Here is a 13,931-nt window from a genome sequence, read left to right as displayed (position 1 = left end):
CGGAGTTCCACCAGGGAGTAGTCTGTCAGGATCTCCCCAAGGATGCCTACAGTGGCCTGGTTCAGCTCCTTGCCCGATTGGTCTTGCATGTCTAGGGTGACGTTAAAGTCCCTGCCAAGGACCAGGCACTCACGAGGGTTGAAGGTGCCGATGTAAGTGGCCACCTGGTTAAAAAAAAATTTCCAATCCCAGGTCCTTCTCAGGGGTGTACATGTTCAGAAGGTTCAGAACCAGGCCCTGAACTTGGATGTAAAGGTGCAGCAGGCAGCCCAGCACCACCTCAGCATCCTGGAGAACCTCTGGTTGCAGGCCTGGGGAGAACAAGGTGACCACCCTGCAAGAGGTGGCTGAGAGGTGCATAAAAAAGACCCTGCCTTCCCACTCCAGCTGACAATAAAGCTTTTTGCCTGGAGTCATCAGGGTCTCCTGCAAGAATACTATGGGGTACACCCCTCATGAAGGACCTGGCATCTCCAGAGACCCTTTCTGCAGCTGTGGATGTTTAGGGTCATGACCTTAAATGACCTCATAGCTGGGGGAGGCGGAGTGGATGGTTCATCAGGGGTCTCACACATCTCAATGCCTGGTGTGGGGTTTGCTGGCTTGCGCAGCACCCTCACATACATATAGAGAGCATCTATGAAACTGTGGGCTTGCCTATAGATCCAGGCATTGCAGCTTTTGGGCCCTTTGCCTTCCCCTACCAGTGCCTTCGCAGTGAAGGAGCCCTTCCCCCACCCGTCCCAAGGGGTTGCAGAGCTCTCCCAATCCCAATGGAGTCTGGGGTCTTAGTGGATTGTCATGCCAGAGGGCCATGCTGACCCTCCTGCCAAAGAAGACAAATCCCCACAACCTGAGGAACTGGCCTCCTCTGCATGGGCTACAAGGTGATAGTGAAGACCATCTTGCTGCACCTGCTATCTGTGTTGATGGACGTGATCCATCCTGACCAGATGTACAAAGTGCCTGGATGTTTCATCTTGGACAACCTGTACCTGGTTTGGGACCTCCTGGAGCTAACGCATCAGGAAGGGCCTGTCCTTTGCCCTTGTATCCCTGGACCAGGAAAAGGCATTTGACAGAGTGTATCACACGTACCTCACAGGCACACTGCAGGTCTTTGGCTTTGGGCCCCACTTCATGCGGGCTCTCCAGGTGTTGTATGACTCTGCATAGTGTTTGGTCAAGCTCAACTGGACCCTGATGGAGCCCATCCTGTTCAGGAGACGGAGGCTGTCTGCTGTCAGACCAGCTGTATGCCTTGGCCCTGGAGCCCTTCCTTGTTCTCCTGAGGAAGCGCATTGTGGGGTTGATGCTCTGGGAGCCAGCAGTGTGGCTGGTCCTGTCAGCATATGCTGATGACGTACTCCTCATGGTCTAGGACTCAGGCAACCTGGCACAGGTGGAGACCTGCCAGGCATTGTACTTGATGGCCTCCTTTGCCTGCATCAACTGGATCAAGAGCTTTGGCCTGGCAGTGGGTGATGGGTGGCAGGTGGGCTCATTCCCACCTGTGCGCCATGGGATCCGCTGGAGCACGGGCTTGCTGCTCTACTTGGGGGGTCTACCTGTCTCCCACAGACCCCTCCCTGCCAGAGAACTGCCACCAGCTGGAAGCAAGGGTGGTGGAGCAGTTCTGGGCATGGGCAGGGCTCCTGAGGTGTCTCTCCCTGCATGGGAGAGTGCTGGTGCTGAACCAGCTGGGCCTGTTCATGCTCTGGCACTGCTTACATACCCTTCCTGGTCCCCCTGAGGTCCTGGCAGGGCTGCTGAGATAGGCACTGAAGTTTTTCTGGCCAGGACAGGACTGGGTCTCCTTGGAGGTCCTGAGGCTCCCCTTGTGGGAGGGTGACCAGGGCCTGACTTGCCTCTGCAGCCAGGTCCTGATGTTCTGCCTTCAGGCCCTGCAGCCACTGCTATACAGTATCAGTAGCCATGCCACATGGGGCCACGTGGGGTGCGTCTTCCTCCACCACTTCTGGGGGCTCCAGTATAACTGGCAGCTCCTTGGCCTGCAGGGCTTCTCCCTAAAGGACCTGCGAGGACTGCCAGACTTCTCCCAGGACCTTCTCTGGGCCTGGAGGCTGGTCTCTACCTCCAGGTCCCCTGCAACACTCGCCTAGGGCACCAACCTGCTCATTCAGCCCCTCCTCTGGAATCCCTAGCTGGAGGTGCTGACAGCAGAGGCACCCTGCTTGTGACAGAGGGTGATCTTGGCTGGTTCCATGTCAGAGACCTCCTGGACTATGATAGGCAGGAGTGGGTGGACCCCGTTGTGCTGACCCAGTGCATGGGTCTACCCACAACACATGCGACCTGCCGTCTGGTCCAGGAGGTGAAATCTGCGCTACCTCCTGATGCCCTTGCCAACCAGGTCCTGCATGGTGGTGGTCTCCACTCCTCCTTCGTGTCCTCCAGCCCACTGGAGTTTGTTGTGGGGCTGGTGCATCATCTGGCCTCATGGCACTCCCTGCTCAACCATCTGAGCTGGCTAGAGAATACCAAACCGGTCCACTTTTCCACTGTCCATCACCACCACCTCTACATACTTTTGTGCTGCACAATCCATCATGCTGTCCTTGCGTCCCATTCAGCCTCAGAGTGGCAGGACCTGCTTGGTGAGGGCGTTGCTGGGGCACCCCAGTGGGAAGCTTCAGACACCCGTTTCCTGCCCCTTCTGTAAGCAGAGGGAGACCCTGGAACACATGACCTTCAGGTGTGCCAGGCTGAAGCCCCTCCTCCTTAGGTTTCATAGTTTCATAGTAGCTAGGGTCAGGAGGGACCTGAACAGATCATCTAGCCTGACCCCCTGCCACAGGCAGGAATGAATGCTGGGTTCACAAAACCCCAGACAGGTGATCATCCAACCTCCTCTTGTATTTGCCCAAGGTAGGGGCGAGGACCACTTCCCTGGGAAGTTGGTTCCAGATTTTGGCCACCCTAACTGTAAAATATTGCTTTCTGATCTCTAACCTAAACCTATGTTCCATCAGCTTATGACCATTGTTCCTTGTCACCCCAGGTGGTGCTGGGGAGAAAAGGGCTCTATTTGCTGTTGATCTCCCCTGATGAGTTTATAGGCAGCCACCAGGTCCCCCCTCAGCCTCCTCTTGCTGAGGCTGAACAGGTTCAGGTCCCTCAGTCTCTCCTTGTAGGGCCTGTCCTGCTGCCCTCTCACCAAGCGGGTGGCCCTCCTCTGAACCCCTCCAGGCTGGCCACATCCCTTTTGAAGTGCGGCACCCATGTTCTGGTTGAGTTTCACCCCTGACCTTTTTGTTTTTGGTTACCCCATCCATGGCCTCACCAAGTCCCAAGATCTCCTGATCAAGCTCCTCCTGGCCCTGGCCAACTGGGCACTGTACTTCACCAGGAAGGAGGGTCTGGCTGGGAAGGTGCCTGGACATGATGGAGCCACTTTCCTCTTAGTTGTCCGTGCACGTTTCCAGGCAGAGCACCAGTGGGCAGTGCTAGTGGTCTAGGCTCATGGGCGGGGCCCTTGCCCTTCACCTTCCTGCCCCCAGCTGTGGAGCAGGCTGAAGAGGAGCCCTTCCCACTGCCCTTGCCTTTGATCCCTGATGGTGAGGTTGGTTGGACTCTGCCTCTGGGGTGGGGGCTGCAGGGGCATACATCCCCTTGGGGGCTTGTCTGGGATCTGCCCCCATAGTGGGGGCTGCAGAAAGTTCTGTGGGGGCATCTGCCCCCCCAGAAGGTTCCTGCCATGCCATTGCTTCACATGAGAGAGGGGAAAACAATAAAGAAAACCAAAATATACAGTGGGGCTGGTGAATCTAATAGGGGCAGCCTGGGGTTGTGGGGGAAATGGAAGGGGAGAAGGGGTTGAAGCTTACTGAGCTACAGCCCTACAGGAAAAAAACAAACCCAGGGGGGAGGGGCTATGCTTGGGGAATGTGGAAAAAATATACACAAGGGCTGGGGAAGACTTGAGCTGGCTTACTCAGCCACACAAGAAAACGCCAGGGCAGTGGCAGGGGACCACAGGACTTACCCCACAAGGGCAAAAACACACAGGGAAGGCTGCTGAGGCAGATGTAAAAGATGGCTGCAGCAGTGGAGAGGCTTTGTTTGTTGAAGATCAGTCCAGGAGCCCCTCAGCCCAGCATTCAACAGCAGAGCAATAGGCAGGAAAACAAAGCAGGATCAGATGCATTGAGGTAGCTGTGGGGGAGAGCAGGAGCAATCAGTCAATTAGGGAGTAATCCAGTGCAGGTGTGGTGTTGAGTGCTGCAGCAGAGAATCTCCCTTTCTCTTGAGAGGGAGCAGCAGTGGTGGTAGCAGCCATCTAGTTATCGTCATTGGCATGTACGTTCATTTGGCATATTATATATTAAGTATAAAAACCACAACAACCTAGACAAAATAGAATTGATGTTGGGGGAGGGGCCCACAGGCAGTGCATGCTTCCTGTCCAGGCTGTTCCCTGACCGCAACTTGGCAGTGGGCTGGGCAGCAGGCTGGAACAGGGGTGCAGAAGCTGGGGTGCGGTGCTGGGCTGTGGCGTGCCCATCCCTGAGGGGGGACAACAGTGTGCAGTAGAGTACACTCCAGGGGAGGGGGCAGCAACAGTAACAGTAGCAGCCCAAGACAGGAGGGGATGCAGCCAGCTTACCCCCAAAACCTCTGAGAACAAGCTAGCAGTAGCCAGAGGCAGGAAGAGGCCGGGCCATCTTCTCCTCAGAAGCTCCTGAGACCAAGCTTGTGGCAGCAGCAGCCTGGGACAAGAAGGGGTGTGGCCAACTTCCTCCCTGAGGCTCCTTCCCCAGAAGCTCCTGAGAGTAAGTAACCCTGAGTTGCTCACCAGGTCAGCTTTTTATACTGCTGGGGCCAGCAGAGGAGCTCTCCCTGGCTGCAGATCTGGGAGGAGCTGGGCAGGGTCAGTTTGCCCCAAGTGACACAACTTGCCCACAACAAAGTGCGTGTTCAGGCCTGTGTGCTGAGGCAAAAATCTCCGGCACAAATTTGTGCCACTGCTATTTTTGCTACTGCAAGTGCATATGCCTGCATGTGTGGATGCACCCATGAGGTTCAATAAGGGCAAGTGCAAAGTCTTGCACTTAGGACAGAACAATCCCATGCACCAGTAGAGGTTGGGGACTGGCAAGCTAAGCAGCAGCCCTACTGAAAAGGACTTGGCGGATCCAGTGGGCAATAAGCTGAATATGAGCCAATAGTGTATTCTTGTTGGGAAGAAGGCTAACAGCGTACTGTGCATCATTAGTAGGGGTGTTGCTGGCAGATCAAGGGAAGTGATTCTTTCCCTTTACTCAGCCCTGGTGAGGCCACATCTGGAATTCTGTGTCCAGTTTTGGACTCCTCACTGCAGAAGGGATGTGGACAAATTGGAGAGAGTACAGCAGAAGGCAATGCAAATGGTTCAGGGCCCGGGGCACATGACTTCTGAGGAGAGGCTGTGGGAATTGGTCTTCTTTAGTCTGGAGAAGAAAAGACTGAGATGGGATTGAATAGCAGCCTTCAAATACCTGAAGGGTGGTAGTAATATATGCCCTTTAAATAGTTTACTCCCCATACTAGCCTACTCAAAGTTTGTAATTCCTTCAGTGTGTATGTATATAGATCACTTGCAACTCCCTTCAGAATAGGCAAGACTCACTGAGCATTTATTTGCAGCAGAGATTTCAGAGCAGATATACTCTAATGAAAATACATTTGCATTTGTATTAAATATATCATTACAAAACACTAAGTGAAAATCACCAATCACTGGAAATGTTGAGAATTCATTGCTAGATACAGAATTCTGTCATGAAAGTATTTTAAAAGGTGGATTTTAGCTTTAACATAAAAATGTTGCAGTTTTACATATGGTTTTTATATTCTTGTCTGAAGCGCTTGAAGGAATTTCTTCCATAATGCCTCATCCCTCTGGGGACTCTTATAAAATAAAACCCCCCACAAAAAACAAAATAAAACTACATTTGTATACAATTTGATCATTCTGATAAAATCTGCACAAATCTAATATGTCATTTGGTAGACTTATGACTGATTCACCTTTTCCACACCCCTCTCCACATTTCTTACTGTTAGTCTATATTGGTGCCGAGAGATTAAAAAACAGTCAGACAGACACATCCGCGCACACGTTTTATGGGCAGCATTGTATAGAACATGCAGGATATTTTTCTTTGGTCTGTATCCTTTGTGTAATGCTTTTATCCCCCTGTTACCTCGTTGGGTAGGTGGAGTGTGTAACCCTATCCCAACCCTGATCTACATGAGGAAGAAAACTCTTTGTGTGGATCTCTTAACTTTTGTTCCATCCCCACTCCTTTTAGTGCTGCTTTGGTTCAAGGGGCTGTACCATGGGAGTGTTGGATACACAAAGGGTCATATTTTTAAAAAGAACAACCTTAAATACTTGTATCTAAAAGTAAAAGGTATGAATCAAAGAGCGCACTTCATTTTTCTTCTGCCCTCCTAAGTGGATTGTCACTAACATTATTGGAGGAAGCACAAGATGGGTAATTTCTCATCTGCAGAGATAATCTTGGTTAAAATTTATTTCATTGAAAAGAAAAATGTAATTTAGAAACATGGGGTCAATACAAACTAAATCAAAAGCTATGAATTACAGCTTCTAACCAATAGGTACCATGTTCCAGGAATTGGATACCTCATGATATAGCAGACTAATATTTTTTTTCCACTGAATAAGTAAATGCTTCAGTATGAAGGAAAAAATAGATGCCTGTTTTCTCTGTCTCAAATTTGCTTTTGTATGAAAGAGTCTTTTGACCCTTCTTCAATTCCATTGCTTTAGTTTTTAATTAAATATACTCATCACAGTCACAGTTTTCCATGTTGTAGGCTCAAATAGGAGCCTTCAAACAAGCAGTTTTGTAGGTCATCTTTGCTTTTTAAAAAGTTTTTATGGGAATATATCAAGTTATATGTTATTTTGCTTATAATGTTTTAAATATTTAATTAATAAAAGAAGGCTAGCAAAATTAAACTTGTTTTACCATGCTGCTTTGGGACAGAGCTAATCTGCTGGCAGCAATGATCAAATTAAAAAACCCTCTAAAGTCTATTTGTAATTTGCCCATCCAAATATATGTATAGGTTTTGTATTTACTTTTTTTGAGTGTGTGTGTGTGTGTGTATGTATATGTGTGTATATATATATATATCTATCTAAAAAAGCTGCCTAATTTATTTGTAGGTTGAAATAACTCCTTGAATTTTTTTTTAATAGGTATGATTCTCATATAGTACAAAAGTACTTATATGTATCCATGTTTATATAGTTGGAGCATCACCATTTTAGTCAGTTCATTGTGTCAGCTAATTTTTTTTTCTTTTATATGTGAAATTGTATTATTTTGTATCAGTGTCTGCTCTGATTCACAATTATTTGCTGTTTGTCTTGCCACAGAGGCATGGCACAGATATTTGTCTTTGAATATAAGGCACTTTTTTAAAAAGTATATTGATTTACATATTACATTTGAGGTAAAAAAAAGTAAAAAGACTTCTCTGTACTATAGCAGTTGCCTTCCTATAATGTATTTAATGTTTTATTTTTACTTGAGAGGCAGACTATTTGGGTCTATCTCCAGTTCAGAACAGTCTTACATTTTAGGACTGTAAGGCTTGTGTTTCTCTAAAGGGACACCTTTTCAAAACCACCCAAAGAAGTTAGCTATGTAACACCAAGCATTACTAGAGAAGACCGTAGTGCCTAAGTAACTTATGTGTGGGCTTTTTTCCTATGACATGTGAATATGTATGTATGAGACCTAATGCATCAAAGAAAAAGAAGAAAATCTTTCCGTAAACATAGTAAAGATGCATCTGTGGGCTGGGAGTTTGAATCCTTTCCATGATTTTATTATGCTTGGTTTATTCAGTGCAGCTGTATGGGGTGGGTGCTCAGGACAAAGTAATGTGTAGCTGCCAGCAGCAGCCACTTTTTTTCATCCCCCCCGAGTTGCTGTTCAGAGTGGTTACCCCTATCTTCCCTCCAGTTACCCAGTTAAGCCACTGCTTCAGTGAAGCAGGGGCCTTAATTATCTGACTTAGAGCTTAGGTTGTTACATATGATTATTATATTTTCATTTGTTTGAGGAAATTTCATTATTGATCATGAAATTATCTGGCTCTTTTACAAGGCATGTTTAAATAAAAAAATAAATCAACCATTTCTATGGTAAGAAGAATATTCAGAATTATGAGTACAAAAAACCTAAAACAACCTAAACGTTTTTGAAATATCAGGTCTTTTCATAGAATAAAATGGCTGAATTCAAACCTTTGTTTTCTGTTGCATTATTTTGAATAAGAATTGAGAGATTGTGACTAAATCTTAGCAAAACAATTTTTTTGGTTGAGATGTGAGTTGTAAGGAAGCCCAGAACAGAAAATTTTAATGTTGACATTGAACGAATGAAAAATATAAGAGGTTTTCTCTGCCTTTAAACAAGGTTAGTGGTTGAGAAGCTAATATTTACTATGGATATGGATTAGAAATAAATGGAATAATTCTTTTCTAGCAGAAAATCTTCTTATGATTATAAACATGTTAAAGAAGTGTGCACAGTATCTAATGCATGTGAAGTAAATAAACAAATCTCTAGGTTTTTAATCCCCTCTATAGAATCCCTTTTTAAAGCACAAATGTTTATAAACACGAATTACTGCCCCTTTACGAAAAGCTGTCTGCTTTACATTTAGACGAAGACTTGAAAATTTCTTAGCTTCTGCACTGGCACGAAAAGAAGTGGACATGCGTTCCAAAGATCTAAGCACGATGTGGTATTATTTTAAAAAGCTAGCCAGAAATGTTGCAATGGACGCTGCTGGATGCTGTGCACTCATGAAGCTATCGCTCTTTGTGCTTCAATAGCTTTTGAGCTCTTTTGAAAATTTACCTTTACTTTTGCTGAACACTTAAAATGCCTGGGCTTTAAACTCTTGAAAATCTGACTCAGAGTCAACGAAGCACCATAGCATACAGTGACAATTAATGTTATGGCTCACTAGCGATCTTTTTTTTTTAATCACACTGGAGGAAGCACTGGGATTTAATGATGATATCAGTTATTCCAACAATATGTTTTTTGTTTTCTTCTTTTTTGCAGCGTCTTGTTGAAGCAGCAGAGGATGCTCACTTGAAGCATGAATTTGATGCTGATTTACAGGTGATTACTTAAAAAAAAATACTTATTATCAGAATATATAATAAAGAATTACACAAAAGCTTACTCCAAGGACTGCTGTGGAAAGTCAAGCACGTGAGTAATAGAGGGATGCTGATTACAGAAAATGGAATTAATGGTGGCTGGCTCAGTATTTTGACAGGTTGTGCATCTAATGTTTGCATGTTCAGAGACCTAGCAGGTGGATTTTGCTCTTCTACAGATTTTGCTGAACTTCCCTGCATAACTAAGGTCAAGATTTTTAAATGCAGTAATTAGCTGCATGTTTTGTACTTGCAGTATACTGGCAAGGAATCACTTTGGAGAGTTGAATTTGCAGATGGGGTGGAAACCCACAGGGAGGGGATTAGAGTGACCTTGCATTTTGCAAATGGTTTGTGTTTGGATCTGAGACTAGAGCAGACAAGACTTTTTTTTTTACCCAGGAGCCTTAGGTATTGCATCACTGCTTTCTCAAAATGGTGCCTTTTCATGTGTACTAGTTGGAATATAAAGAAAGGAAGGAAATAAGAAGAATTGGGCAACACATCTTAGGAAAAAATGCTGGAAAAGCCTTGAGAAAATAAGACAAAGCCTCTGCAAAGACAAATCAGTGAAAAAAATAGAAGCTAATAATAAAAATATTAATAGGTACTGTAACTCAGTGTTCAAGAAGTAAATGTTTTCCTAACTAGTGGTTTCCTGAATGTCATAATAAATAACGGTATTATTTAGTTTCACTCTGACATATTTTCTGCTGTTTCCTATGGCTGTCCATCAAGCCCCTCTTAATTTTGAGCAATAAACATTTGGGGGAAATAGGTTTAAAGGAAAATGAGGAAAGCGAACATTTTCTCCATGCTTAGAATCTGTTGTGAAAGCATACAACACAGAAAATATTGCTTTTAGAACTTGTAGCTATTACTTCCAGTAATTAGAATATTGTTTTTATAGGAGAAATATGGTGTGGAATACTGATCCCTTGTGAAAATGCTGCGTTATCTGATATAGGAACAGAACCCTAAGAGCAGCCTCTTCTGAATTAATGTCAAGAAGGCTGGTTTAGAAATCTTTGAAGTTAAATCTTTCAAACATTTTGAAGCACCCAGGAAATGGGTGCACTGGAATCAATTCTTCATATTTTTATAAGGCTTTACATTTGTATGTATTCAAATGGTTTGGAGTTCCATTGCACTCTAGCTTTTGGGAGCTTTGCTGCATTTTCTTCTATGAACTTCATGCTAAGAAAAAATTGAACCTGGGTGCATCTATACACGTAACTAATGCTATTTAGACTTACTACACAGTAATTTGCTGTGCAGTAAGCCAACCCTGGAAAGGCATCTACATGTGCACCCTGGTGGGAGCAGATTTGCTCCTTCAGCGTGTTTCTGCCCTGCTCTGACCTCCTGCAGCAGCCAGGGGGAGCTTCAAGCTCTGGATGCAGCTGCCTGGTTGCCAAGGTTGTCCAAGGGGGGAAGCCTCAGGCTGGTAGGGGTCTTCAAGAGGACAGGCTCAGGCTGGCAGAGGCCTCCAGGGGGACAGGCTCAGGCTGGTAGGGGCATCGAGGGTGGGCAGGCTCAGCCTAGCTTGGGATGCTGTCCCACAAGCCTGTGGCAAGTGCAACGGGGATTATCCCTGCTGTCCCCCCAGCAACAGCTGACAGGGCACCATGTCTGTAGCAGCGCAGGTGGGTAGCCTGGCTGCTGGGGGACTGAGCTTGGGAGCAGGGGGAGGGGGCTCTAGCCACTGCAGGTGCTGCTAGACCTTCCTGCCCACTGTGGGGCTTGGCATAGGGCTTCAAGTGGCTGCCAGGTAGCAGGCAGAGCTGGAGCTGGAGCCAGAGCTGGGTTTGGGGCCAGGCTTGGAGGCTGAGTAGTGGGCGGCTGCCAGGTGGCAGATGGGGCCAAAGCTGTGGCCTGGGTGGCAGGCAGCACAAAGGTAATTGCCAGGGCCAGGATGGTGTCCAGCACCCTGCAGTTCTCCTCTATGGCCTCTACTGCCTGGGCCACCACAGCAGCCTGCTTCTACACCTCCAGCATCCTCTCAAAGAAGACAATGTGCCTCTCAAGGGTGAGGAGCCTGTCCTGGAAGGCAAAGTCCTCCTGGTCCCTTTCCCACTCATGCATGATGGCCTGCAGGACTGCTGGAGCCAGTACATGCGTGCAGTATAGGGGCATGGTGCACAGGAGCCAGGGAGCAGCTGGCAGAAGCCAGGGGGTCAGGCCAGGGCTCTTCAGTGCTGCTGCAACAAGCACATGCCTACCACACCAGCATACAGTGGCCAGAAGCAGGCATCAGCTGGCCTAGGCCCCAGGGACTGCTGACGGCCACGAGGGACTGCTAAAGAGCTGTCCCTGCTCTGTGGCTGGAGGGACTCCAAGCCATGTTGCTGTGCCCCTGGCAGGAGGTTGGCCCTCTGCTGGTCTGGCTGAGTAAGAGCAAATTTGCTCCTGGTGAGCATCTACACATGCACTATTGCGCATTAACTAAATACAGGTAGTAGATTGACTGCACATTAGCCTGTTTTACTGCACAGTAGCTCAGTACACAGTTACATAGTGATGCTTTACTGGGTGTGTCTACACATCCTATGGTGACGTAGCAATGAACTACATAGCTGTATGGTATGCTCTGGCTATAGAGTGATTACACAAGTCTACATGTGATTGTTAGCTACATTGCAATAGTGGCCTTCTCCCCAGTTATAGGGCACATGGTGGTGAAATCTAACCATACGCATGGCGCAGTAACCACGCAAACTGCACTGTGCTTTAGTACTTCATAAAGGATGTACTAAAGTATGGTGCCTTAGCAACGTCTCCATATGGCAACATGTAGATGCACCCCCTGTGCAGTAGATTAGTCTATCGTGCAGTAAAGTAGGTCTGTGAGAAGTGGCTAGTATTTGCTTCGGATTTGGCCAGTTTGGGGGACAGTGATTCGATTCAGTGATTCAAATCACTGTCCCAAATTGATTCAGCCGACTCTGATTTGGCGATTTAGCCAGTGCTGAATCAGTTGAATCTCTGAATCACACAGGCCCCAAACCCTGCCCCTCTCTCCCAGCCCTGACAATGGCTGCTCCATCCTCCCCAGCTCCTGGCACTATGAAAAAAAAAAGCCCCCACTCACTGGGTGCTGCCTGGTGGGGGGTGATCCCCACCACCCCCCACTACCCCATGTCATGTGGGGGGGGCTCTGCACGAGCCCCTGGACACCCCACCTGCTTCCCCAGCCCCCCCATGGCTGCCCCACCTGCCCCAGCTCCCAGACCTTTAAGAACCCCCCTCCCCGAACCCTGGGCTCACTGGTTCATAGATTCATAGATTCTAGGGTTGGAAGGGACCTCAGTGGGCCATTTTGTCCACCTCCCTGCCCCTGCCAGCAACAAAACGTTCCCCAACCTGGGATCATATGATCCCAGCCAGGCAGCTATCCAGTCTCCTCTTGAAGACCCCCAAGGATGGGGCAAGCACCACCTACCTTGGAAGCCCATTCCAGATCCTGGCAACCCTGACCATGAAGAACTTTTTTCTAATTTCCAGCCTAAACCATCTGTCTAGTAGCTTATGGCCATTGTTCCTTGTCATTCCAGAGGATGCCCTGGTAAACAGATCATTGCCTACGTCATGTTGCTCTCCCCTTATAAATTTGTACACCACCACAAGGTTCCCTCTCAGTCTTCTCTTTGAGAGGCTGAAGAGGTTAAGGTCCCTTAGCCTTTCCTTGTAGGGCCTTCCCTGCAGGCCTCCAGTCAGATGAGTTGCTCTTCTTTGGACCCTCTCCAGGGTGCCTGCATCCCACTTGAACTGCGGCGTCCAGAACTGGACACAGTACTCCAACTGTGGCCTGACCAGTGCTGCATAGAGAGGGAGAATCACTTCCCTGGACCTGTTTGTGAAGCACCTACAGATGCATGACAAGGTGTGATTGGCTCTACTGACTACTTCATCACATTGATGACTCATGTTCATCCTAGAGTCTACAGTGGTTCCAAGATCTCTTTCTGCCTCAGTGGTGCTGAGAATGTCTCTCCCCAGCCTGTAGGTATGGTGGCAGTTCTTTCTCCCTAGATGCAGCACCTTGCACTTGTCCTTTCATAGATTTCATAGACATCAGGGCTGGAAGGGACCTCGGAAGATCATCGAGTCCAGCCCCCCGCCCAAAGGGCAGGAAGTCAGCTGGGGTCATAGGATCCCAGCAAGATAAGCATCCAGTTTCATCTTGAAGGTGCTCAACGAAGGCGCTTGAACCACCTCCGGTGGCAGGCTGTTCCAGACCTTGGGGGCTCGGACAGTAAAGAAATTCTTCCTTATGCCCAGCCTGAAATGATCTTGAAGTAGTTTGTGACCATTCGACCTCGTCATCCCTTGGGGCGCTCTGGTGAACAAACGTTCCCCCAGATGCTGGTGGTCACCCCTGATAAACTTGTAGGTGGCCATCAGATCACCCCTGAGCCTGCGCTTTTCCAGGCTAAAGAGCCCCAGGGCTCTCAGCCTGTCATCGTAGGGTCTGCTTCCCTGACCTCTGATCATGCGCGTGGCTCTTCTCTGGACTCTCTCAAGCTTCTCCACATCCTTTTTGAATTGTGGAGCCCAAAACTGGACACAGTACTCCAGCTGCGGCCTCACTAAGGCCGAGTACAGGGGGAGAATGACGTCCCGGGATTTGCTTGAGAGACGTCCCGGGATTTGCTTGAGACGTCCCGGGATTTGCTTGAGATCATCGAGTCTGACCCCCTGCATAGGCAGG

General features: G+C 47.8%; 1 protein-coding gene across 1 annotated transcript in view; it reads left to right on the top strand.

The window, feature by feature from the left end:
* Positions 1-13,931, top strand: part of CACNA2D3 (calcium voltage-gated channel auxiliary subunit alpha2delta 3) — an 889,480-nt gene that overhangs the window by 283,830 nt on the left and 591,719 nt on the right. Inside the window, exon 4 of the mRNA XM_025197140.1 lies at positions 9,120-9,179. Within this exon, the coding sequence (XP_025052925.1) occupies positions 9,120-9,179 (60 nt within the window). The remainder of the gene's footprint in view (positions 1-9,119; positions 9,180-13,931) is intronic.

Source organism: Alligator sinensis, unplaced genomic scaffold (assembly GCF_000455745.1).
Source record: "Alligator sinensis unplaced genomic scaffold, ASM45574v1 scaffold391_1, whole genome shotgun sequence".
Lineage (NCBI taxonomy): Eukaryota > Metazoa > Chordata > Crocodylia > Alligatoridae > Alligator > Alligator sinensis.
This window is presented reverse-complemented; position numbering and strand designations above follow the sequence as displayed.